The sequence below is a fragment of the Echeneis naucrates genome, chromosome 15, assembly GCF_900963305.1.
Source record: "Echeneis naucrates chromosome 15, fEcheNa1.1, whole genome shotgun sequence".
NCBI lineage: Eukaryota > Metazoa > Chordata > Actinopteri > Carangiformes > Echeneidae > Echeneis > Echeneis naucrates.
Window position 1 is genome coordinate 9,872,843 of NC_042525.1, and position 27,171 is coordinate 9,900,013.

A 27,171-nucleotide genomic window follows, 5' to 3' on the forward strand; every position below is an offset into this window, starting at 1 on the left:
CATGTTACTATTGCAAGATCTGTGTCACATCTGTTATTTGGGACCTCAGCTGAGGATGAGCTATCCTTGGCTAGGCATGCAATAACAGGTGACAGGGCAATAGTGTAAGTAATGTAGCATAAATGGAAGATGAATTTATGGAGTAAAAACCCCAGGGGAGACCTAAATAACTGCAACGCTGTTGAACTGTGTAGGTGCAGAGATCGTCTGTTGACTTTGCTGCTTTTTTAACAGTTTAACAGAGAACTAAAACATAAACCAGAAGAAGTCTGAATTTCCAACCCAGAATTCTTGCATCTATAGCAAGATTGATTTCCCAGCCTCTCCTGTCACAAAGAGTTTTTGTTAAATTCAGCCTGATTTAGCCTTTTATTTTGAAATAGTACAGAATAGATGGTTAGCACACTAAACACAGTGAACACAATATATGATATATTTCTTAAAAGACACCTGTTGCAATGTTGAGTAGCTGTATCAGGTGATCAATGCTTGCTTTTAACAACTGCATCAACAACATAAAGGGAAAAATGAGGGCAAAAGTTACATGTTGTATTATATACGAAAACTCAAAATTCCCATTGAGAGTTGTCAGTAGATGATCTAATTCCCACACTTCGGAGTTTGGAGCAGTCCAGGAGATATTTCATCAGTACGCAGGTCTTTTACAGACCTCCCGAGACTAGTCATCATATGTCATAAAGCAAGTCAAAGCATTTACTCTTACATCTGCTCCTCATTACCATTCCATGCAAAGAAACTCAGTGCTGGGGTTAGGCTGTTGCACCTCACCCAGGGAAAGGAAGAGAAAAAAACAAGGGAGAAGCAAAGGAGAGACAGCAGAAGAAGGGAGATTATTAGGCACCACAAAATTCAACTGACTAAAAATTCCACAATTATAGGGGAAAGTGCCATCAAGTTCCTCTTGTGAAATCAGATCACATCCAGGCCTGAGTTCCAGTCATGGAGGATTGGAGACACATAACGCCACAATGACAGATCCAGCACAATAATTTGATAGTTCATTTGTTGTTCAACAATTCCACAAAATATATCTTCATGAACACAATATTTGTAACTCATAAGCACAAGCTCTTCTCTCAGTTATATGTAGATGTTGAGTGCTTACACGCTTAAATCAACAGGCTACGGATCAGGCCTTATTCCTAAAAAAGACATCTCTGCCCAGATGTCATTCAAAGTAAACCAGCAGGGATTGTTTAAACCTAAAATTCTCCTGGTGCTCTCAAAGTTGAGTTTAGATTGCAGGAGATTACAACAGCTGGGGCCCCATTAGTCACACATTTGTGTGCTGTGACCTCCATGCTTGACCCGAAGGTGGATTTATCATGGTGCTGCACACACGCAAAAAAAAAAAAAAAAAAAAAAACAACCCACAAAAAAACGCATCATCATGGAATAAATCAGTGGAAAACAGGATGACATGAAAACTGTGACTGTGGAATTATATAATTTGTTCAGCTATTTGTCAGAAAAGATGGCTGTTGCAGGACTGGCTCATTGTTTTTTGCATTGCCAAAAACATCACACAGCTAAAATGATGATCTGTGACAGTCGGCTTCCCCTTTGACTTTTGAAGTAGCCCAACAAGTTTATTTATCAGGGTTTTAATGGATGTTTTCAGGTAGTGTAATGCTGTGGCAGTTAAGATGCACAAGAGCACACACACACACACACACACACATGACCACAGAAGACAGAGGCCAGCCTGTTTAACAAGTAGGTCAGACCAGAGCCAAAGAGAGCAAGAGAGGGAGAGAAAAAGAGGCACTGGCTGGAGCAAGCACAATTTTTAGTGCCATCATTGGCTTGTATGAACCAAATGAGAAGTCACATAGTTACTTCAATGCAAATCACAAGATGACTAGTGTGTATACCCACCACTAGGGACTTTTGTGATGTTAGAAGGTACTTATGTCCTCGGAAGCTTAGATTATGTAATATACATGTGTTTCTCACCTGAGGGCAGTCTTTAATGTAATGGCCCTTGTTGAAACACAGGTGGCACAAGTAGTTGGGCGGGGGCCTTTTATTTGGTTTTCTTGGCTCTGAAGAAAGGGAGAGGTCTGAGAAATGGTCTGTCAGAGAGTTGAGTCCATCCACGATGTTGTTCAGCGAGCCATAGGGTGACACATCCTTGTACACGTTGTTGTTCAAAGCCTATAAAATGATAACAATATCAGCCAAGGTTCATTCTTTGCATGTAATCAACCAGGTTCTTAATCAAAAAATGTGTCCACTGTTATATGTTGTCTTGTGTTTACTCTAGATTAAGACAATCAACAACCTGAAGACACCTTCGCATTCAATTCACAAACTGTCAGTTTGGATGACTGGTTGACAAACATGTCCACATAACTTATTGATGCAATATTGCATTTCTTCTTCAGGGGTCTAAAATGCTGAGATTAATCATCAATTTCCTTTATGTGCATTATTTCCTGTTTTCTGTCGTGCAAAAAATAAATAAATAAATACAAAATCAAGAAAGAAAAAAAAAAAACAAAACAAAAACACCAGGATCATTTCTCTCATTAAACTCAGAACATCTGGCTAGAGGCCCACCAGCCCTTATGAGCTGGAAAAGTACTGAGCATGTCCATGGAGAAAGACAGGACTTTGAGAGGATGACTCATTGTAAACAAGATGGGAGGCATGTTCCCTCATCAGCCTGTGGAACATCAGCAATGTCACCATGCGTTGTTGGCAGTAAACTAGCCATGGTCAGTGTTTTCAGTCTGATCGGAGCCACAGAACGCAGTGTTGCATGCCACGGGGCCTAGTGAATTCATGGAAGATGCCCTCTGAATATTAATAACAGGCAAAGCATTGCCTGCACTTTCCCTTCTAATTAATGTCTTCCTCTGTTCAAATATAACCCAGAAACACCAGACAGGAGTCGGCTTCTGGGGTAAATCGATGCAGCATATTTTAGGCAAGTTGCTAAGTGAACGAGTCAATCTCGTCAGCTTTGAGCTTTATTAGTTTTAACTGCACAGTGAAATCAACCGATTAACTCATATATCAGGTTTGGACACAGGTTTGTGTCCAGCAAATAATGTTACTGTTGATATTTTATGTTGCACAGTGCAGAAACCTTAAACTTGGCAGCCTGGCCGGGTTTGCAAGCCAAAGCTTTGTCTGCAGCCTGTGAGGGTTAGGGTTAGGGTCTTGCTAACCAGATCCAGTTTAAAGATTCATGTTCATTTATTAGATGTAGTTGTTGTAAATCAAGCATTACAGCTATGTTGCTTCTCAAATTTTCCATCTGCCATGCATTTTTGCTTTGTGTATAGCAGTATTATTTATTACCACTCTTTGTGGAAATGTACACGTTTTAGTATTAGCTACACTTCACTCCTAGTACAGATTGTAAAAGTATTGGAACAAACATAAAAAAGGAAACTTTGCTCAGTTTTGCACTCCACACATCACTTCAGTTTGGCCTGAGATCTCCTCCTGTCAGCTCAGAGGAAACAGATTTCACACACATCTGCTAATGGTGGGGTGAGACTGTTTGTTTATTTTGTGTATCTGTGAGTGAGTGAGCAAGCGAGTGACTGACTGACCGACTCAGTGGGAGGTTATGTGGTTTTGTATGTGTGTGTTGGCCAAAACTATGAGAAGTAAGCTGGTATCATCACCAGTCACTTGTGTGTCCACGTGAATGGGGACTGCATCAGATCTCTGGCTGTTTTTACAGGTCCTGGAATGAGGTGCCACACTGCAGGGTGTAATTGGGCTACTGATATGTTTAAAGCACAGTTGTGGAGTCTGGTGGAAACTTTTAAAGGTGACTGGTTTGCAAAAAATAAATTCCACAGAAAATAACTTCATGGTTTGAGTAACTAAAAATTGTTATGTTCAAAACATTTAAACAAAGTTGTTAGCAGATGAGACTGCCGTAAACATACTAAACTTGCCACAGCATGAATTCCCAATCAATAACAAATACATTGACTTGTCACTGTTTCTTTTTAAGTAGACTGGTGTGTGATCCAGTATGAAAACAACCACATTTTACATTACTCATCTCATCATCAGATCCCTTGAGTGATTTGTTTTACTTGGCTTAGCCAGTATAATAAGTTGCAAAACGCCCCCCACCCCTTAAACTGTTTCCAGACTGTATGTGCTCCCTCAGTTTGAAATACTTTAGACTTGTGGATTGAATGGCATTACACAATTGCATGTAAGGTATCATGTGCACACCCATTTTTTAGAGGACAGTTTCATGTTAAATGACTTCAAAATGACTCCATGGTTACCAACATAACAATGGTTGCTTATGTTATATTGTAAATGAATCATCCATGCACAGCCATTGTTTCCTAGAGTTTTCAATGCATAAGCATCAGCGTGACATAGATCTAAGAAGCTCAACTACCGTGTCATAAACATATTGGGAAGCTTGTTGTTTTCTCTTTTAACTACAATTTTGCATAGAGTATGTCATTATTTTTCCAAGTGTGCCGCTTATATGTGTAAGTTAGTGGGCTGCGGTTGAGTGGTGTGGTGGTGGGGTCCCTCTTGCACAATATGGTCTGCAGTCTCAGGTTTGCACCCCGCATACATTATCAGCATGTTTGTCCCTAAAATTACACAGAGCTACAAAAATAGATCGTATGTAAACAGGGATTGACTTTTTGTTTGCACAACCTAGTCTATTTGAAGAAGTCAGAGACAGCAGGCCTCAGCAAGAGGCTGCAGTGGCCCACTTTCCCCAGACAGAGGCGTGTAGGGAAATCTCAACATCTGTGCACTTTTACCTCACAGTCATGTCTGATGGGAACATATTTTTCAAAACAGCCTTTAATTTGAAAGGTTTCTCACCAATATGCTGAAAACAGACACATTTCTCCAGAATTAATCAATGGCATTACAGCTAAAAGGAACAAAATAGTCTTTTTTTTGTTTGTTTCTTTGTTTTAACTATGTAGAGATCCTATATTGCTTTATTAAGCTTTCATAAGTGTATCCAAATTCAATAGCATTTTCCCCTGAAACAACCCTTAAGATGCCTTCAGTTAGGAGTGTCAATGAGGTAGAGCATGAGTTGATCATAATAATAACACTGTGGGCCTAAACTGACTATCTTCTGTGGAATCATAATATCCCTACACTATTTCTTGAGATGCACAATTTATAGTATATATAATATGTATACATAACATATCAGTTATATTCTCTAAAACCTATTTGATAAATAAAACTTGGCCCCATGAAATTTTCTGTTAGGCTTTAATTGACTGGAAAATGTAATACCAACGACTTGTCTGCTTACAACCAAACACTGTTTGGATGGGACTTTTTAAAAGTACTGTCCGGATTAGAGATATCATGGCGGTTATGTGTGTGCTACCAGAATAGCCCATGCTGTACTTGCTTCCATCATTTGTGGCACAGACCAGACAGTCAGCAGATCAGCCATGGTAACTTCAACCACAATTCCCCGGATATATATATATATCTACACACATACACATATACATATTTATATACACGTGTGTGTGCGTATGCGTGTGCCCAATGTCTTTCACCTCATTCCTCTGCAGCTGAAAGAAGTTGTTGAGATAGTTGGAGTTGAGGGACGAGCTGAGGTCCGCCGCTCCGGGGGTCTTGCTGAAGTTGAGATCCGGGTGGGAAGAGTTGGGTTCTGGTCTGAACGCGTCAAAGGCGCTGGTCTGGTGGGGGTCTTGTAAGGAGAGATAGACCCAGTTAAGAAGTTGCGCAGGCTGGTACACGGAGGCACTCGTGTCTATGGCAGACAACAAGCTCATCTTTCAAAATGAAATGGCTATTTTCCGCCGTTGTTTCTTGGATTGGTCTCAACTCTTTTGCCGTCTTGCCTTTTCAGTTCCCGGAGCCCGGCAGATGGCAAAAGCTCGTCTTTTTTTTTTTTTTTTTTTTTTTTTTTTTTTAAATCTTCCCGTTGAGAGCCCTGTCTTCTTCACACCGGGAGCCGCGTCCCCGTTGGATGTTTCTCAATAGTCATTGCGCTGGCATATCATTATAAAAAGTTTTCCCCTGCTCCCCATGGTCCGCTATCAGCCTTTATTGCAGCGGGAACGAACTGACTCTTCGAATATGTAATGAGGGCCAGGCTGCGTCATCGGAGACGCCAGCCAATCAGCGTCCGCTCTGTGTGAATATTCATTCATAGCCAACTGGATGAGACAAACGGTTCACCGCAACTCTGAGCTCCACACCAATAATACTGCCTCATTAGCCAGTTATTGGCTTAAACCAAAGTTAACAGATTAATTATAAACCAAGGGATGGCATTGCTTACTTGGCCAATTTTAAGATTAACCTTGTAAATGTCCTGCTCAACCGTTTGGTAGAGCACATTTTGGCATTTGTATGTATTTTAATACATTTACCGTGAAGTGTCATCTCAACCATTTGGCAGAGGCCTATATTTTAAAAACTTAATTTTTTTTTTTTTATTTTATTGTTATTGCCTCAAGGAAATGAAAAATGCTCAGAAATAATTTTTCCATTGTTTTTTTTCTTAGTGAGGACATTAAAGGGTTAATAACGTGTTTTCTTTTTTTAGTGTTGTGTGTGTATCACAGAGAAGGGGTTGAGGGTGTTAAAGTGAGGTGTTTTGTTTATTCAGGTAAATAGGAGAGTAGTTGCACTTAACTGACAAATACTTGAAGTGTCACTGTGGCTTATTAATGTAGCAAACAACTATCAGACCATTAAGTCTGATAAATCAGCAGTGTCGCATTTAGCTACTTAAGTATGGTCACTAATGTGTAGTTGTCTTAAATATAAAACCTTAGAAATACATGAAGGAAAGTTACCTTGAGGGTTTTTGAGGGTTGCATGGCCATAACCCTAACCCTAAACCTTCAAGAAATACTTCAGTAATGGCCTAAATGTTGCAAAAAATTCTACATTCAAAATTAACTTCATGTTCTTGGAAGGTTGCAAAACATTTTCTTTGTGGAAGCAGAAAAGAAAAGCGGCTGGATCACTAGTTATTAAAAATCAGCTTGATTATAAAATATTAATCAAGTCAAATAATCAAACTATCAGTTAATAGGTACCAGATAACTAGCAATCAGCCTCCAGGCTTCACTCAGGCCCACCATGTCCAGCTTCCAACCTGACCTGAAGGTAGCAGTATGGCGAAAGCTTTGAAATGGCTCCCTCTTGTGGCGAATTAGTACATGCTGTGAGATTTCCAATGTGATCAATGGGCCATTTCCTGAAAACGGGCCGTCAGTGACGCTGTCGGCAGAAATCACATTGTTATCAGAGATACAGAAAGGCAGCAAAAGCAGTCATATTTAGTAAAAGCATATGCTTATAGTTTCTAGTTATTGTAGTTCCGAAAATCAAAACATCACTTTCATTTAACAATCCCGCAGCACACATTTAAGTCACGTGATTGCCACTAATTAATATATGTGTGTGTGTGTTTATATAACATAATCACAACTGTGCCTGTAAAAATTACACACAGTATGCTTCAATCATTGGTTTTATGTTAATACATTTTAATATTTAGTCCTGAAGCTGTGATGAGGCTGTGTGGCAGTAGATACTATCTTAGCATGTTGTTTAGCTACGCTTTAGATTCAGGTGTGCTCACATATGTTTGCGAGGCACCTCTCAAATAATGGGCTCGTTGTTTTCGTGTCAAACTTTGTGTGTCAAACTTTCCGTTGTGTCATCGATCATGAAGATGTCAATCTATCTATACGTCCGCGTGTGTCTGTGTGACGTCAGCACGTCACGTGGTTCGGATGACGGTTGACTGTGGACCAGGATGGGTGGGTTCTCTACATGGAAAGTATGAGTCCCACCCACTGTGCTTAAATACGGTCAATACTGCGACGAGTGGAGGAAACACGGCAAGAAAACTACAAGTAAGTGCTAAATGCATAAATAGCTACTCATACATGCGGAACTTGGGTCATTTCTGACACTTTAAAGATTGTATCTGGACAAGTGGGGCTCTTCTTTGGTGCCGTCTTCTGGTCTGTCTTCTGGTCTGTCGTCTCTCTGTCGGTGCTGTCGGTCCTGTCGTTAGCTGCCAACTAGCCTGCAGTTTTAGCTAATCAATTTAAGGCTACGACAAGATCGTGTCTTAGTTTCCTGAGAAAAACGTACTCGGTTCATATGTGGTTAGCTGGCCAGGCCTGGGTATATGACTATGTTATGCACTATTTGATGTGGTAGATTACTTGGCTGATTTCCAGCAGGACATTCGTACAGGCCCGAAGAAATGTTGGATTTGAAAAGTCAATGTTCGTGCTGTGCGATGAAAGTTTCTATTCCGACGATTATTCATATCTGGTTAGTGTCGAGATGTCACTGTATACATTGGCTAAAAGATGATTTATTAGTCAAGCAACTAGCCAATCTAACAAAAAGTTAGAGTGAAAGTACTAAACATTAGCAATTCCCTAACATTAGGGTGGTAACATTAGCTAATAACAACGGAAGCTCCTCTGCAACACAACAGGAGTTTGCAAATTATTTCCTTCAATAGTTGGTTCTGAAATTATCGATTTTAGTGTCCCCTCTAAATCCTTAAACAAATAGGTTGTTGGTGGGTTTTCAGTTTTGAGGTTTGGCCAGCTCACATTTCTCTCCCAGCTTGGAGTGGGAATGAAAGTTGCCCGGAAGAGATGAAGCTCCTTTTTTGCTGACTTTGTGTGCTATAACCTTTTTTTTTTTTTTTTCTTTTTTTTTTTTTATAAAGTTATACACTATATTGCCAAAAGAATTTGACACAATTGACACAAATGTTGGAGAGGGATTTTACACTTTAATTGAGAATCAGTCCAACAGAGATGGACAGCAGCAGCTGGTTATGAGGAAGAAGTGCCTGAATATCTGTCTTCTAAAAGCAGCTGATAAAATATTTCTATATCCTCCTAATGTAAATTCTTCTACCTTGTTCTATTTTATCCCTGTGTTTCACTGAGTAGTCCGGCTCACCCTGCGCATTTATTCAAACACAGCAACGTCCATTTTCCTCCTATGTCCATAAAATGCAAACCAGAGAGGACTGTGTCACTTAAGTCAATTTTAACATGGAACAAACCGACTCATTGAAGCTCTTTGTTCTGATCTAAACTAAAATTACAGTTTCCTCGTAATCCTGCCGCTAAGCTCAAATGTCTGTGACTTCCTTCACTGGCCGGAAAAAAAAAAAAAAAAAAATCTATATATATATATATATATACCCTGTGGTGTTAAGAGATATATATATATATATATATATATACCCTGTGGTGTTAAGATATATATATATATATATATATATATCTTAACACTACAGGCTGTCAACATTAAATGAGATTGCTGCAGTTATAGTCTTGCAGCTAAATATTTTATTATTTCAGTGTGTTTCTGTGACCATCGCCAGCCTTCCCTGGAGGCTAGTTTGTGATCTTTATTGAGTGAAATGACCTTTGTGTGGTAGGGAGGGCAGTGCTACACCTCAGTGAGTACAGGGGGGAATAAAGGACAGAGAAGATGTGGAAAGAGGACAGAGGAAGGGAAGCAGGTGGTGTTGGTAGGAACTAGTGGGGTGAAGGATGCTGAGCTTTTCCTGTTATCTCACATGAAAGTGTCGCAGAAGTCAAAGCCAAGTCAAAGCCAAGGCAAAGATAGGGTACATAGGGATGGAATGAAAGAATAGCTCAGCCCGTTTTAGGCAGGATTCAGAAATTCTTCATGATGTGACCGAACCCGAGCTGGCAAGTGACACCACGCATGTCATTACCCTAAATATGAGTGAGGCTGTCACCAGGGCCCACAGTCAGGTCAGAGGTCCAGACTCCCCATGCCCATCACCCTAATGCGGCAGCGCGTGAGGTACCAAGCCCAGCGAGCTACCGCAACCACATGGCACACTACAGTCACCAGTGTTCTGGGCGGGCAACGACGACACTCCTATATTATATGGCAGTGAGAGTGGAGCTCATGTTGATTTTTTCAGAAACACAGTTTATGCTTTGAGGGATTATTAACTCCTCTCTTATCAGGACTAAAAACTAAAACCAGGAAAATCAATTGGAACAGACCTGTAGCTGTTTGCCTATAACTGTCACAATGTTTAGTGAAGGACCTTGACCTATAGAGCTTACTGTCTGTGTACATAATGGTTCAGTGCAACAAAAATGAGATAGTAGTAAGTTCAAGGCAGATGTATTTTTTTTGTGTGTTTCAGAAAACATGAGAAGAGATAGATTACAACTGTGTGTGTTTTCATTTTCATGTCATTACCAGTGCAACTTGTATGTAATTACACAGCCATTAACAGTATAGGTATCATTTATTTAATTCTTATTTATTGACACATTTGGTTATGGAAGAGGTGTATTCTTCTGTCAGTGGCTGCACAAGATGAACATTATGTTATTTACTTACAAGTCATGTTTGACAGCTCTATGACTGACATTTCTGTTTTCTGTTTAAAGCCATGAGCTACCCTGGTTACCCACCTCAGGCAGGTGCCTACCCGCCTCAGCCTGGCGCCTACCCGCCTCAGCCTGGCGCTTACCCGCCTCAGCCTGGCGCTTACCCGCCTCAGCCTGGCGCTTACCCGCCTCAGCCTGGTGCCTACCCACCTCAGCCTGGAGCTTACCCGCCTCAGGCAGGGGGCTACCCACCACAGGCTGGAGGCTACCCACCACAGGCTGGGGGTTACCCTCAGGCACCACCACCAGGTAAGCTATCAAGCAACAAAGAAAAACAAATAGTTAAATAATATGAAATGCTCACTCACTCTTTTGCCTAGCATTAGGTATTGACTATACTTTTGAAAATTTCTGTATAGTGGATATGAAATTTCTGACAGCAGAATTTTGTTTAGCATAAAGACAGGGTGCACAGGGAAAAAGTAACCCTTTTTATGGTATAGCAGCTTAGCATATTCTTAACTTTCTCAAAATTTTTCTCTTTATTATATTCTCCAGGCAGCTGGGGTGGTGGCCCAGCTGGTGGTTATCCCTCTATTGGGCTTGACAACTTATCAAACCCCGGATACAATGCTGGCATGGTAAGATTACCTTAGAAAATCTCCTACATTTGCATAAATTCTTGATTAATATATGTGTAATACAAAATCATCAGATTATTGCGTTGAATATTTCAGTTAGAATGAATTACAAAGCCATTAATGGAATATCACATCCTTTCACTTTACGGTAAGACTTTTCCAAAGTCCACATCCTAAAATCCTCAGCGCTGCCATTCTCTTTGCAAGCTTTTCTTTCAAATTCTTTTGCATGAGAATATCCATGGTATACGTAGGTTTTATCATTCCCTTTGAAACTCAATCTGATACAACTTTTATGTTTGTATGTTTGTTTATTTGTTTAGTTTTTCCCCCCCTTTTCTTTCTCATTGTTTCGTGTCAGTATTTGACTGCACTTTTTTGGAATTGGGAATGTTGATTAAAAATTATGTTAAACATTGAAGAAAAGAACAAAAGAATTTTTAATTCAAATAAAATAAATCTAATACCAAAAAGGTGTGGTCAGCTACTTCTGCTTTGTGTGAAATCATTTTCAAGGACATGTGCACATATTATGGCATTCCATTTTTCCATATCACAGGCCCACCAAATCCCAGGTATGGGGGCGTTTATTCCGAACCCATCTATGCTCTCTCAAGTCCCTGGGGGGTACCCATCTCCTCCTCACCCTGGTGGGTATGGTGCCCCCTCCCCTAACCAACAGTCATGTGGCATGTACCCACAGCCAGGAGGGACCATGCACCAAAACCCAGGAATGAGCTACCCTGGTCAGCCTGCACAGCCTATGCCAGGATACCCTGGAGCACCCTCACCTAACGCTCCTATGCCTGGCTACGGAGGAGCCCCGTCACCTATGCCAGCATACCCAAAGGTCCCATCACCAAATCCAACCATGCCAGCTTATGGAGGAGGAGCCATGCCAGTAGCTCCACCTGTCAATGTAAGAGAAACTGGAAAAGCTTTTTTGGACTTAAAAATCTTTTCCATCTTCTTATTATCCCTTTCTATTGCCATGTGCAGCACACATACATACACAATATTAAACACAACGAATGCTGAAATAACACACGGTTGAAATGGTTTTATGCTTTGTCAGAGAGGATTCAGAGGATCAATCAAGGACTTTCCTGGAGCTGACCCACTCAAAGATGTGGAGGTCCTGAGGAAGGCCATGAAGGGCTTTGGTGAGTGCTACGGGCTGAGACCTTAACGAGGGTTTGCTGCATATTGTTTTTAAATCAAAATCAAATCAAAAATGGATATGAAATGTACTTGTATAGTACCAAATCATAACAAAGTTACTTAAATACACTTTACATATAGGGAAGGTCAAGACCAAAGAGTTTACAGATTTATGATTTAATAAACCAAACTATCCATGTTTGTGTGTCATAAACACCTTCATTTACTTATTCCTCTTGTTTTTTCAATAATCTCTAAGTACAAAACGTATGTTTAAAATCTGTGTCTTGATTTGTTATTGTGGGCTTGTCTGTGCAGGAACTGATGAGCAAGCCATTATCAATTTGCTGGGGAGTCGCTCCAACAAGCAGCGTGTACCTTTGCTCCGGGCTTACAAAACCTCCTATGGGAAGGTAACAGTCCTGATCATGCTCATTGTTAACTTCATTTACTGTTAGCTTACTAACATTAGAGGACAATACTTTTTAAAAATTTTCATAGAACAGACACCAAAAAGCATATGGGTTATTTCCTAGCAGTACTTAATGGGAGTGAGCAGACAACAGGTGCTGGCAGTGAAATTGAGAGGGGATTGAATGTCCTCAGAGCTCATTATAGTTATGCCACAAAGTTTTTCACAGCAGGGGTTAATGATGGTTTTGAGTTATTCTGAGGATGCCTCCATTTTTAGGACCTGATTAAGGATCTCCATTCAGAACTGTCAGGGGACTTTAGGAAGCTGGTCATGGCCATGTTGAAAACCCCAACTGAGTTTGATGCTTATGAGCTCAACAGCGCCATAAAGGTAAATGCTTAGAAAATATTTAACTTTCTTTATTTGGCATCTTTGAGGGCAAAGTATGATGTTATCAGTTTATTATCGTTCTGCTTTCTTAACAGGGAGCTGGAACCGATGAAGCCTGTCTTATTGAGATCCTGTCTTCCCGCTCCAACAATGAAATCAAGGAGATCAACCGCATTTACAAACAGGGTGAGAAGCTTAGGGTGGTTCATGCACTGCTTTTCTCCACTGCTTTGTTCAACTTTCTGTCACAGCATCACAGTACAGTCTCAACAGGTTTCCTTACATTAGCTGATAATCTTGCTGTTTCTAGATTTGGATACCACCATCAAGTTTCAGAATGGAGCTGATACAGGGAATTAGCATGTAAATTGAGATATTCTGAACTGGCCCCTTCTATTCAGTAATAGCACATCAGCATTAAGGATTCATAACTGCAAATTGTTTTTTTTTTCCATCTTTAATGAATTGTTAAAAAGTTTTCCATGTTATTTTTCACTATATTTATTTACTGCATTTGATATATGCCTAAAAGGTTTTAGTGTATCCATCTTGTTTTTCTCTGATGTTCTTGCTTTTTATGATCTGTTACTAGTTTCACAACAAAATTGTATTTTCATTTTTTTTCCAATTCAGAGCACAAGAAGTCCCTGGAGGATGCCATTAGTGGGGATACCTCAGGCCACTTCCGCAGGCTCCTGGTCTCTCTCGCCCAGGTACAGATGTAATACAAATAGGAAGCCTGATATCTCTTAGCAACTGCCGTCAGATTTAATTTGGATTGATTTTCTGTGTGTTTTTTGAAGGGTAATCGTGATGAACGAGAAAATGTTGACATCTCTCTGGCCAAACAAGATGCTCAGGTAATCTCAGTTTCACATTTCATTTGTAATAAATGTTTTACAGTTTGTCTGACAATTAATAATAATTTGATGAATTTGGCACAAACACTTATTGCTGTTACTATGATAGGCCCTGTATGCAGCTGGGGAAAACAAGCTGGGAACAGATGAATCCAAATTCAATGCAATCTTATGCGCCAGGAGCAAGTCCCACCTCAGAGCAGGTATTTTTTCACGAAGACCTTTTCACAAGCATTAACAAATAAGGTAACATTGAAGACATGTCAAAAGATAATTGAATTGAGATAAATGTGTGTGTCTTGATCTTTGTGCAGTGTTTCTTGAGTACCAACACATGTGTGGCAGAGATATTGAAAAGAGCATTAGCAGGGAGATGTCTGGAGATCTTGAGAGTGGCATGTTGGCAGTGGGTAAGAATATGCACGCACACACAGACACACACACACATTCTCATTCAAGCCCATAAAGGGCCACACCCACACACTGTGTGTAGTCTTTGCCATGTAAATTGTCTATGGGAGTCTTCTACAGGACATGTTTGACGTAACATTTTACCATGACACATTCCATGCTTATTTATAGTCAACTTTCCACAAATCAAAATGCATTGAAATGGTGGGGCGAGGCTGCGGTCCAATGTGTAATCTTTGTTTTTATTTTTTTGTTCTTTTGTTTTTTTCTTTGCTAACAATTCTCAGGGTCATGGTACAGTAATCTGTTTTAAGATGTGTTTTTGTTTACTTTTTTTAATTGGTTTTTCACACTTAATCTATGCATCTTAATTGTGAAGTGGTGTGTGTTGCAGTGTCGAATGTCTTTGATACTTTTCATTTCGCTTTCCTGGACATTGTCTTTCGTTATGATTTCACTGTTTTTCCTTCATTTTTCCTTCATTTATTCATTTAAAAAATATAACTCACTTTGAAGCTGCAGTAATCAAGTTTTAGCCAATGACAGGCAGGAAATGTCATGAACAAACTGACAAAGACAGAAATTGTGATGGCAAATACACAAGCAGTTGCCTAGGATACAAGCCAACATTTTTTAACTGACAAAGCTCATGCTTCTTGCCATAGATATTCTCCTTTTGACTCTGCTTTGGTCTCCATCACTTTCTCAATCAGCCAGTTGATAAGTTTTCCTGCATAATAATGGTTTCTTTGTTGAGTGGCCCCTCTTCAGAGTAAAGATATTCTTTTGATTCGAGTATTGATTAATGCAGCTGTAAGTTGGTTTGATTTCCTCCTCTTATTTTTATGTAGTTAAATTTTTAGATAATACAAGTGAAGTATTGCCATCTTCATCATCCTTCATCCATCATGTTTAGTATTAAATGTTACAGATCTCCTCTTGCATTCAAAGTAAGAGGCAAAGTATGAGTGAATTAGTGCATTGTGATAAATGAGGAATAATAAGTTTGTTTTTTCTCACTTTTAGTGAAGTGTATTAAGAACACACCTGCATACTTTGCTGAGAGATTATACAAGTCCATGAAGGTGAGACTGGAAGTTTTGTGAATTTTATTTATTTATTTACTTATTAAGTAAGTATTTGTGTCATCCTCGTGTTTTTTGTTTGTTTTTTTTTTTGGTGTGTGTACACATTTGTTCAGGGAGCTGGAACTAAGGACCGAACCCTAATCCGCATCATGGTCTCCCGTTCAGAAGTGGACATGCTGGACATCCGTCAGGAGTATGTGAAGAACTATGGCAAATCGCTGTACACGCACATCTCTGTAAGTATCTTCATCATATGCTGTATTTCATACACATGAAATAATCCCACAGTGAACATATTGAAAGTAAAATCTGAATTATCTGATGATTGAATTGTTTTACAGGGAGACACATCAGGAGACTACAAGAAACTCCTACTGATGCTTTGTGGAGGCAGTGACTGAGCTGAAAGCTGTTTTCTGCATATAGGCATTATCTACAAATTGCCAACCTGCATGCCAAGCCAATATTCAGAGTGCAATGTTTATCTATCTAGGAAAACCAAATATATTGCTACATGCTGTTTCTTTTACTATATGTAGTATACACCAAAAAAGTTTTATATTTTTTCACTTGGGGTGACTTTGATCATTTCAGTTGACGATAGATGGCCATAAAATAGATTTGTCCGATTACAATTGAATTTACAGAGCATTATATTTTTAAAATATTTTATTATAATTGTGCAATATGATCAGACGTAGCAATCAATTAGTTTTTATTTGTTCAGCAATGTTGAATAAAGTATGAGACATGGAACGCATATCAACTACCAACAAGCTACTTAAAACCAGCAACCACCAAAATTATTGTTTGTGACTTTATTATCTCGTCCCAATTTTGTTTCTACAAAAAGGTTTTTATTCATTATAGTTGCTTTAATGTGTGTATCATATAGCTGTCATTTAAGCATGTAAAATCATACATTTCTTAAATCATCATTTTAACAGTCTCAGAAAAATAAATTTTAAGATGGCACGCTGGAAGTACTTTGGTGGTTTTTCGCATGCAAAATATATGAGTTATTTAGAAAATCCCATTAGTATTAAATTCCATCACTGGATCACCAGCAAATATGTTGCAATATGTACTCAGATGGTTCTGATGTAACTTCATTTTTACAGTAGAGGGCAGTGAAGACTTGTCCACCCCAGCAGCTACACTCAAACATGCATTCCAACCAGCAGAGTTAATGTGGATCAGACTGATATTGCATTAAATCCATAATCGAGGTCATATTTCCATTTAATTTGTATATATCACATCTTTCTTCTTCAGTACATGTTAAAGTCATGGCAAAAACCAATGAATTTCTAAGTGCACTCTGTCAAAACAGATACTTGGTTTCTCCTCTACTTGAGAGATGTAAGGCCACCCTGTGGAATCGTGCGAAGCTTTCCACGCCTTATTAAGTCCTGTTGGTTTCACTTTAAATACTGTTAAGCACACTTGACTCTAACAATGTGACTACACTTGGCTGGCTACTGCAGTGTGTGTGTGTGTGTGTGTGTGTGTGTGTGTGTGTGTGTGTGAGAGAGAGACTTCACTGCACTAAGATCAATACCTCTGTGTAAAGTGAAGAGGAGGGAGCGTGTTGAATTGATAGCATCCATAAAGCTGCCTTGGCCACATTAACCAAGTCTAGCATGTCTGCAGTGCTGTCAGAGGCCCGGGGGAGCCTTTGAGTAGAAGCTACAATGGAAGAGTCATTTTTGATCACGTTGTGCTAAAATACAGTAGAAGTGGCAGAGAAGGCTGAAGGGTTTTGGATAGATGTTTGAGTTTCATGTTTAGTTTTCAATAAGTCGAATCTTAATGAATGCTAGATGTTATTGGATTGCTTTGGAGAAGCTAATTTAGTTTAATTTTTTAGGGAAGATGTCTACTACGTATCAGCCAACAATGTTGTTGTTGTTGTTGATATAATTATGATCAGAAAGCTGCCATCTGTTGCAGGTGTCCAGCTGGAGGTTTCTTGCTGTTAATTAAAAACCAAGAATAGCCTAATTTAATGCCTATTATAACTGATGGAACCATTTGGAAATGGTTTCACAGTGCCATGGAGACTGAAGTATTGTGGGAATGTATATAGTTTTACATTGACAGTGTCTGAGGAAGAGGGTTTCAGAGAAACGGGTCCTTCTCTGGCACGTTGCTGCTGCCGCTTTCTTAAATTTGCATCTATCCAATCAACACAGTGAAAAGAGCAAAACAATGATGGATATGTTTGTTTACAGTATCTTTAACAAAAGATGAAGCTATTATCTACCCTGATCTTGGCGGCCTAATGAACAAATCTGTTGAATAATATTTCAGTAATTTATCAGACAGATAGAAAGACAGCCCTTGTTGCCCAAATAATAAACTCATTCATAGCACAAGATAAAAAGCATCAGGCTGTCTTCTCTATTCAAATGCATGTCCTCAGAAGTAGGCTACAGACACAACCATGCAATCCGTGCCAGCAGTGGGGACCTGCTTCGCTTTGATATGAATGTATTGTAATTAATTTTTCATCTAAAGGGATAGCACATGGTTGCACAAGCTATGGAGCCAGGATGGCAGAGAGGCAGAAAGAGAGGGAGACAGTTGTAGATGTCACAATGAGATTCAGTGCATGCATGAATAAGGTCATGGTTTGAGAGGTATGCTTACAGATGCCTGCCTTTGTGCCAACAATCTTTATTCAGCTGTAGGCTGGAGGTGGAGTACATCCATCATCATCAACACATTGTTTTTCACCCCCCTCCCAATTGGAAACGTTGTTTTATATAGATACACATTCATCTAACACTGTTCTCATATGAGAATATGAGAATAAAATAGCATATCATATGTGCTATTTATGCACATATGCTATTTTATCCAACACTGATGCAGTTCATGCTGAAATTCATTGTTGTGTTCCAGCTTACATACAGAAATGTGCTGCACAACCCCGTGGCAACGGCAGCAGTATTATGCAAGGACGGAAGAAAATGCTCATATTTTTATGACTGTATTAGCATTTTTCCTACATAAAAAGGGTCAGGTAGGTTAACCATTCACCGAATTCTGTTATTGTGATGTGTCTGTGTTGAATGAGATGTTTGTCATGAAGAATTTATATCAATTGGCCCATCAACATGACATTTATTTTGGTGTTTATACAGTAAGTTGCATGACGCAGGCAGAATTTACAGACAACCAGTGGTGGAGAGAGATTAAGCTCGTCTACCCAAGTAGTTATACTGCAATATTTCAATACACGTTGGAATGTGTTTAAAATGCACGAATAAAATTCAAAATATACAAACTAATCACATTCTTGTGTGTGTTATATTGTCATGTAGGATTATTATTGATGTTCATTCAAATTCATCCATAATTACCTAGTGTTGTCACTGTAAACATTAGACTCATGATACGTTTTATAAGAAGAAAAACTGTACGTAGCTGTGGAATAATTTTGAAATACTTGAATAAATAATGTGAAATGTTTCATTGTTGCACTGCACTCCATACTGAAGTCACTATAATTAGTTACATTGCACCACTGCGGACAGCAAAGATGCATTTAATTGCTATAGATGTTTGCAGATGAGGTCATTGGTTATCCACCTTTACCACTACGTCGAGGTTTATTAATTTATTTATTTATTTCTCCTCTTTTTCATGCAAATTCTCTCCATTCTCATTTTTTTCCGCCTGGGATTTTCGACGTACTACGAGCCGCTGTGAACGCCCATTGAAGAAATGGGTGTGTTTTTCCACCGCAGCCCCGCCCTCTTTTACCTTTTATGGCCACGGAGCGGACCGTTGATTGACAGCGGGCAGCAGCTGCTGAGTCGCTCAGACATGGCGGAGGATACAGTGTAACTGGGGGACCAGCGGCGGAGCTACGTGAGTTTTCACAGCAGATGAGTCGCTGAAGGGCCCGTTAAATGTTAGAGAAGAGGAGGAAAATGTGTTCGGGTCAAGCCTACTCTGAGGGGAAGCAAAAAACGACCAGAACTGCCACACATGAGTAAGATGGAAAAATGTATCGCTGTTTAGTGCAGTCAACAGCCTTGGGCAGCAAATATGGCTTCTTGTGCCTTTTCCAATATGTTATAAAAATTGATCTGCCGTGCAACCTAACGCCGTGGTGGCTCCGGCGAACTTCTGCAAGCCGCTATAAGTTAAGTTCAATCATCGCTCGGTACTTCTGATCGGAGAAGATATTACACCCAGTCGGACGTCTGGGTTAGCTGGGAAGCTACGGAACTACGGCGGATAGCAATGGAGCCAAAGCACAAAGAGTTGCTAGATCAGTGCCACCAGAACTTATTGGAGTCCATCACAGATGCGGACCGGGTGATCGAGCTGCTGATCGTTTCCGGCACCTTGAGCCAACTCGATAGGTTCGAGCTGGACCAGAACTGCTCGTCCAGCGCAGAGAAAGTGGACCACCTTTTGAAGATGCTGATGAACAAGGAGAGCGACCATTTCCTCGACCTGTGTGTTGCCCTGGAGAAGGCATACCCTGACCTGTACGCTGCCCTGTTCAGCAGCACCGGCGGCGGCGGACCAGTGGACCACTCCACCGGTAAGAGCCGAGCCATGACCGCTCACTGATGGGGGTTCAAACTGGGATGTGAGAACGACCTGGGTGGTCTGGTGCAAGCAAACCGTGGATGAGTGCACAGCACTGAGACTGGAGCTTCATTTGTTATGAGCGCCCAAACTAGAAAGAAAAAAAAAATAAATCCAGTGAAGCTTCATGTGCATGTGAAGGTTGCAAGGGCGAGCAGCAGTGCTGCTTACAACATGGTTGCATATTTGCAATGAGTGCAAATGTACATCTTTAAGTAGACATCCACAGTGGCCTGCAGATCTAATGCACAGCTTGTAATGAATTCAGCTCAGGACTATTCTGCCATTAGTGTCATCCATCCTGCCCCTGAAAGGCTCTCTCCCATATCGTGCATCCATGGTGTGGAGTTGACTTGTCCAAGGTCTGGGCGAGCATTTTTGTTTTTCATCTAACCATAGTCTGTGTGCACTAAAAAAAAAAAAAAAGATCAGATGACTCATATTCAACAGAAGCTCCAATATGTAATCAATTGCATGACGTAGTTAAGGTACATGAGGTAGCCTGACTTGTTTCCATGACAACGGGTGTACCACTGACATGTGGGCCCATATCGCCCTGCACCTTGGTGTGTGTGCATGTTGCCTACCCTGCAAATGTGAAACGTGGCGTGGATTTGTCCACCTTCTCGTACAGAGAGGGGACCGCACTGATTTCCTAACAGGCTCAGATTTCTCTCCAGTGGTGCATTTATGCTCCATTTTTAATTACAATTTATTCACTGTTGTCACTTCATTTGCACTCCACTTTAGCGGTTGTGGTTGCTGCTGCTCAAAGACAAAGGGCAACCAAGTGTAAAAGCCTCGTCTAGTTTCGCCTGTTTTGCTTTGTCTGAATGACTGAAGCAAGTGCTTTACCCACAACCAGCCTCCTGCCCCGAGGGCCTGAATGCAGGATGAGCCTTGAGATCCAAACGTGGGGAGAAGATGCAAAGTAATGCTTTTCTTTGATATATTCAACATGTAAAACAACTATGCAGTCCATGCTGTATCTCATTTTGACATAGCTGCAGCTTCAGTTCAAACACACATTGTCTTGAGTTCTTTTTAAATAGACAATGTGATCTGCAGTTTACAGCTGCCAAGTTGTAGCATGTCTACTGTCTCTTACCAGCAAGCAGACCTTAGCAGGTAACGCTGAGTTTCTGCTCTCCTGACTGGATCACTAATGCTTCCTGAGGCTTTATTACTTCATTCTAGAGCGTGTTGTTTCTGCAGAATAACACTCACACTGACAGCTATTTACCTGTGAGAGGCTGAAAAATTGGACTCTGTGTTAGCTCCTGGGCTCTTGCTGGACTGGGGCTTTTTCTCCACACCTTTCCAGACAGTGGGCCTCACCGCTGACCTGCCCTGTTCTGGTAGAGAGGGGGCGAGCCTGGCTCGTCAGCCTGCAGTTATTCAACAGAGGATTAGGCCCTGCTCGCCTCTCTCAGGTGCAAACTCAGTGAGACACGCTTTATCATGCCTCTACAATCTTCTGTTATTTGTCGCCATGCTCTGAGCTCTCTCCCTTTCCACACAGTGTTGGTTTTTTTTTAATGTCCTTTTATTATCTTTAGTGTAGTGATTTGTTTGATGCGATTACTGCTTTTAACTACAAAAATGAGAGACCGAAGACAAGCCACTCAGAGTGCCTTCAGGCGAAGAGGCACATAGGGAAGAAATCTTCAGAGCCCTGGCCCGTCAGTGAGCTGTGCAGGGTGTGTGAAGACAGTGAATATGAGTGTGTGTGATGAGTCTGATAGCAACCTGCTCTCAAGTCTTCCTCCTCTCATGCTGCCTGCCTGCTCTTGTTCTCAGATGTGCCTCTTTTGCCTGCTGAGCCTCCAAACACACACACACACCTACTGAATCATCTGAACGCCAAAGAAACCTCATATTTCTTCCCAAAGCAAGAGTGTACAGATGCACAAAAAAATGCTCAGTTGTTCAAAGCCCAGGTTCTGTAAATTATTAGTGTTTTGCTGGCAAACTCCAACACATTTGCTGCAGAGAACACAAAAACAAATCATTCATTATTTAGCCTGTTTTGTTCATCAGTGTGTGGTGGAGACTTTGGCTCCCTTTTTTTTTTATTTATATATTTTTTTAACAAATTCTCTAACTCTGATTAAACTGCACAAGGGATGATAAACTGAAGTGATTTCATGAATCCAAGCAGCTGCAGCCGAGCTAATTTCATGCCTTGGATTGTGTCCCTATCTTGCTGTGCTACATTGGACAACAATCCACCTGAAGGAACAGAAGAAGACGAGAATTACCTTCACATCCCTCCACATCTTTTCAGACTCAAGTCTCTGTGACAGTGATTTTAACACACTCTGAGAGGATGGCAACACAATTCTCACCGACAGGATGCAGTGTCCACTGTCGTCCTCTTCCTTTCTTGCTATTTGCCTTCATTTGCTCATTGTTTCTGTCTAATTCTCATGCTTTATTATCTTTTCCCTCTGACTCACTGTCCATTCCCGCTTAACTTTCTCTCCCTTTTCCCTGGTGTATCATAATCCCCCCTCTCCGAGTGCTTTGTTTCTTTGCACACTTAAATGGGGGACAAAGCAGAGAGAAAGAAGAGGGTGATAGGAAGATGGAACAAGAGAGGTAAACAACAAGCCTTTTGTTGAGAAGTTGAGCAGGCCCAAAGTGCACAGTCAGCAGCTTGCTCTGTGTACATCGGTCTAGGACATAGGCCAGTATGTGTTTTGTTGGGCGGGGGGGCTTAGGGTTTGCTCCCCTCTCTGTCAACCAGTTCCTGTCCCACTCTATAAAGCACAGTGGACAGCCACAGTGAGTTATGACCCTGATGCTCTTGTCACGACTGCTGCTCTCAACTCCCATGAGCTGGACCTTTCTTCCTTGCGTCCTCTGTGTCAGATTCACTCTGCAGCTCTCACATGTAACCATTCTCTCTTTCCCCCACCACCCTTTGTACCACGGTGTGACCTTATTCCCCTTGTGCTGTGGAGAGGAAGCCATCAATTCATCTGCTGTTAACTGATGTTTCAGCTTAGGCGTGACTGATTGATCGCATTTGAGTAGATCACATTTTAGATGAGTTGTGGGTATGAGTTTTATTACATTGCAGCTTCTCTGCACAACCAGCAATGCAGGCTTCTGTTGAAATGTCACTTGTGCAGTGATTTAAGTGAGCCACTACAGTGCTGGAATGATTAGTTGATTTATCAAGTCATTCAGCAACAGAACAACATTTTCCATAATCAATTAATCATTACAATTAAGCACTAGTGCCAATACTTTGCAGTTTCAGCCCCTAAAGTGTATCAATTTCCTGCAATTTTCAGTATTTAAATAAAAAATTATTGAACTCACCACTGTTTTTATGGACTAAATAGTTACTTGAAATATTGAAAATCACTGAGGAAATCTTAAGTTGCACCATTAGGTCAGTGTCTCTTGTCAGTAATTGCTACTCAATATTAAATCAAGACCTGAGATCCAGGCAGGTAAAAACTTGGTCTCACTTTTTCTACTGGGTCATTGCTGGTATTGTTCTCTAATGCAGCATCTTTTGAGTGTAGTGTCTTTTTTCCCATTTAGCATTAATTTCTTGTGGTAGGTTTATCAAAACTCTAAATGTGCAAGCAATAGCCAGGAGGGTGTGCTGAGAAAGATGACTTCATTACCATTTTACACATGTTCCTCTGCTTTTTTAATTACGCCACATGGTCGAGGAAATGCCAGCATCTAAATGTTTACCAGCACTATGAAGTAATGGAAATAAACAGCACCTTTCCTTGATCCCTCCTGCTTTGTTCTGCAGTATTTTTGTTCTATCCCTCTTTCTTCTGTCTTCCCATCACAAAGTCATTTCCACCACTGACTCTCCTTGTTTCTTTATCTTGTTAATTCTGCCCTTTTATAAATCTGTCCTGAGCTTGCTGTAATTTGTTCTCCTGTCCCTGGCACATGACTTCAGGCCAATGTGACCTGTAATCACCAAGGAATGAAAGTGATGGTGACAATTATTAGTGTTTTTTTTTTTACTTAAGTGTAGCAACAACACCAAAGGATGATGCACGACAGAGGTCACAGGGCAAACATGGGTGGTTTTAATACCAAATGCTAAACCCTTTATTTAGCATTTATTTCTCATAATCATTGTACAGCAGAAAAGGCCTACCTGTCATACAGATTGGTAGGTCTGACTCATGATACACGACACTTTTTTTTCCCCCCATATTGGATTACTTATTATCTGTGACCTTCTGAAAAAATTTTTAGCACAATTTAATCTTTCAAGCTTCTCAATGCAATGACAAATGCTTACAGAATATCAATAGTCTCCTCTGTGATTAAACATGAAAGGAAAATCACCAAGATTATCCAAATTCCAATAGTGGGTTTATTCTACGCAGACGGGCTTGGCAGTGTTTTGGCTTATGTTTGTGCTAACTGTAAAAGCAGAGCATTCTGAGGACGTGCACGCATCTTTCACCTTCTCTTTTTGGCTCAACCCCTGGCAGACACAAACTGGACAAAGAGAACAAGATGTCTTATTTATGCTGTGCTACAGCTCTTTGTGGAGAGAAAACCCATTATGGTTTGCTGATAGTGGGCTGGGCTGGATTGCAATCGGGATTTCTTTTGTGGACTGCTCAGCAATTCTGACAGGTTTTCTGGGTGGAAAGCTCAAGGCCTCTTCATTTTTCTTCTTCACATAGATCCAAAATGGTTAAATTCTGCCCTGATGAAGACAGTCTTTCATGTTAATCAACAGAATAATTTATTTTTAGACATGTAGATTAGAGATATTGGACCTTTTTGAGTGGGGGGAAAAAAGCTGGTCGTGTTGGACCATAGGCCGGAGCTGTGAGTCAGGCGATGTGCGTGCCGTTGAGTAATCCCGACTCATGGAGTCATCATGTTAGATGTCTTGTTTATGTTTCGTGTAGACCCCTTAAATCAAATGATCAATCCCTTACCCCAGCAGCAAGACTTCACTGGCTCCCTGCCCAGCATCTTGGCCTGTCGTGTCATTGCCTCCCCAGACGTTGGGCCCACTGCAAGGTTTACTGGAAGTCCCACAGCACAGGGAGGGAATTGGACAAGAAAGAGGGAGTAACCAGATTCTTTTTGTGATGAGGTTTAGGATGCAGGTGGCTGAGTCTTTATATTCATGGGACTGTCCCTTACAGAGTGTTGTAGCAGCAAAGATCCTCACCACTGTCAATTATGGTTGTTTGACCGCCGTTGTTATATGTAGAAATGCAATTATACAACTTAAAGCTTTAAGACTATGATGATGCATGATCTCCATGGTTAAGAAAAAGTGATGTTTACATCATAAAGTGTAATCAGTAAAACAGATTTTAAATAGAAAGACGGGGGCAAAGAGCTTTGGTACTTGACATGTACTGTGAATATTTTTTAGTTTTGGATTAGTATACAGTGTCAAGACAGAGTAGGTGGGATCGCTACACATCACTAACTTTATCCTCCATACAGAGAGCAGGATTTAGAGGTCTGGGATGCCATGGTAAAAGATACTTTCTGCTCGCTGGCTTAATGCTGACATATCCTTCATCCTCACTTAAGCAGACTGTAAGAGGAGTGGGTTGTAGTTTTCAAGCGTATTATTAGTGCTGCTGTTATTTGCGCTTCTGTAGTTTAATGGCTGTGAAGCTCAGGACACAAAGAGATAGAGCATAAAAAGTATCTCGACTGTTTGCCACTTGGTGTCTGACTTTTTTTTTTTTTTCTCTCTCTCTCTCTTTAAATCTCAGTTGCTCACTGACAGTGAGACGAGCTGACAGTGGCTAGTAAAAAAACAGCTCCCAGTATTATTTTTGGAATGCTAATGCTGCTCTTTTACCAAGTGGCCCTGAGAAGTTTTCCTGTGATGTTCTTGGGAACAGAGCCGGGGCCTTGGCTCCTTTCAAATCCATAGTTTCAAGGCTTGTCAACATGCTCTGATAAAGGAAGTTTGAAGCAGCGGCATAGTCCAATTGCAATGATTATTATATGTGCGTTACATTTCGGGAGACACTCAGATGAGACAATTTTCTGGAGCTGATGAATAATTTAGTTTCACCTAATAGTGGAAGCCAGACTTTGCATCTTTGTTTGATAAGGCTTTCCTCCATCAGCCTCCCAACTCTTCTCCTCTGCTTTTTCTCCACGCTGCAGAATTTACTATTCCTCTCATCCAGTTTCACCATGGCAACGTGTGTCATCTTGCTTTATGCGCTGGAGAACATAATCTGGTTGTCTGAAGCAACTGTCGGTAGTTGAGAGCATCACTTGATTGGTGGGGAAAGCAGAGTGCATGGGGGAAAGAAAAAAATGAGTGGGGGGAGGTGGAACCCCTTAGGTGGGGCGAGTACTCCCCTGACCTATTTAGATCACAACGACAGGCTTTTGTTGCTGTCGTCTCAGTCGCCTCAGGCTCTCTACTGGAATACTTCTCCTTTTTTTTTTTTTTTAAATGTATCTCTTGATGGAAGTTGGTGGCAGAAGCTCAGTCATTGTTAGCATATGTAATCTCTCTGGATTAAATCTGTCATGATGTCAGGTCCGATTGGTCCTGTCTTTCTGTTTTTGGGTCAGAGAGGTGGATTCTTCCACTTTCTATCATCCTGTCCTTCCTGCTCTAATGGGTACCTGTTTGGTTGATGCAGCAAACGTGTTTACAAATGATCAACCTCGCTCACTGCGGTTGCTGCTGCTAATTGCTATTGATGGTTAAAAGCCTGTTGGAAAATGCTAATGCCACTGACCCATCGACCACCAGATAGAAGGCTTGTATCTGACACGCAATCCATTCTGCTTCCATTGGTGTGCCTATGGGGTTAACTCATCAGCCCATTAAACTGATCCAAATATAGGAGTTCTGGTGCACATGTTTGCCCTTGCAGCCAAATCAGATTGTGAGATACTGAGGATTGTCCCAGAGCTGCCTGATTAAAGGAGTTATAGCTCTCTGGTGATTGGTGCATGTCCTCAGTGGTAATGGATTACTTGGATTTTAATTTATCAGAGTGTTTTGCTTTCCAAATGCCAAACTACAGTATTCAGTAAGCTACAGTTTTAGGCTTTTACTGGGACAGAGCTTGACTCTGTACGGTATTTAAGGAGAAAAAAAAAATGTCCTTAAGCACAGCTGGCATAAGACCACTCAGTAGGTTAACATCTTTTACTTCTTGTCAGTCAGACGCTGGGTTAAAGAAG

General features: G+C 40.7%; 3 protein-coding genes across 6 annotated transcripts in view; 2 read left to right on the forward strand and 1 right to left on the reverse strand.

Annotated features, from left to right (window-relative positions):
• The window catches only part of zcchc24 (zinc finger, CCHC domain containing 24), a 32,065-nt gene extending 25,992 nt beyond the window's left edge, over positions 1-6,073 (reverse strand). For both annotated transcript variants that reach the window (XM_029521904.1, XM_029521902.1), the window contains exons 1-2: positions 5,559-6,073; positions 1,978-2,178 (exon numbers count right to left, since the gene is read on the reverse strand). In XM_029521904.1, coding sequence (XP_029377764.1) covers positions 1,978-2,178; positions 5,559-5,798 — 441 coding nt within the window. In that variant the 5' untranslated portion in view covers positions 5,799-6,073. The remainder of the gene's footprint in view (positions 1-1,977; positions 2,179-5,558) is intronic.
• Positions 6,074-7,783: 1,710 nt separating this feature from the next.
• Positions 7,784-16,355, forward strand: LOC115055304 (annexin A11-like). Of its 2 annotated transcripts, none has more exons than XM_029521016.1 (15): positions 7,784-7,901; positions 10,467-10,715; positions 10,965-11,047; positions 11,607-11,966; positions 12,123-12,210; positions 12,527-12,621; positions 12,900-13,013; positions 13,109-13,199; positions 13,647-13,726; positions 13,817-13,873; positions 13,983-14,076; positions 14,188-14,283; positions 15,311-15,369; positions 15,486-15,608; positions 15,714-16,355. In XM_029521016.1, exons 2-15 carry the CDS (start codon positions 10,469-10,471, stop codon positions 15,771-15,773), a joined length of 1,647 nt encoding a protein of 548 aa, XP_029376876.1. In that variant the 5' UTR covers positions 7,784-7,901; positions 10,467-10,468; the 3' UTR covers positions 15,774-16,355. The 2 variants fall into 2 exon arrangements, with proteins under 2 accessions (XP_029376876.1, XP_029376877.1); XM_029521017.1 differs by having other exon boundaries at positions 11,751-11,966.
• Positions 16,356-19,217: 2,862 nt separating this feature from the next.
• dlg5a (discs, large homolog 5a (Drosophila)) overlaps positions 19,218-27,171 on the forward strand; it is a 37,681-nt gene continuing 29,727 nt past the window's right edge. Inside the window, exon 1 of one of the 2 annotated variants that reach the window (XM_029521462.1) lies at positions 19,218-19,936. In XM_029521462.1, the coding sequence (XP_029377322.1) occupies positions 19,630-19,936 (307 nt within the window). In that variant the 5' untranslated portion in view covers positions 19,218-19,629. The remainder of the gene's footprint in view (positions 19,937-27,171) is intronic. The other variant, XM_029521463.1, reaches the window with a different exon arrangement.

Excerpts from the sequence above, each read along its gene's own strand:
- LOC115055304 (XM_029521016.1), top strand. The coding sequence starts at position 10,469 with ATGAGCTACCCTGGTTACCCACCTCAGGCAGGTGCCTACCCGCCTCAG. Across the intron at positions 12,622-12,899 it reads ACAAAACCTCCTATGGGAAG|GACCTGATTAAGGATCTCCA; the intron begins GTAACAGTCCTG and ends CTCCATTTTTAG. Across the intron at positions 13,727-13,816 it reads TCCTGGTCTCTCTCGCCCAG|GGTAATCGTGATGAACGAGA; the intron begins GTACAGATGTAA and ends TGTTTTTTGAAG.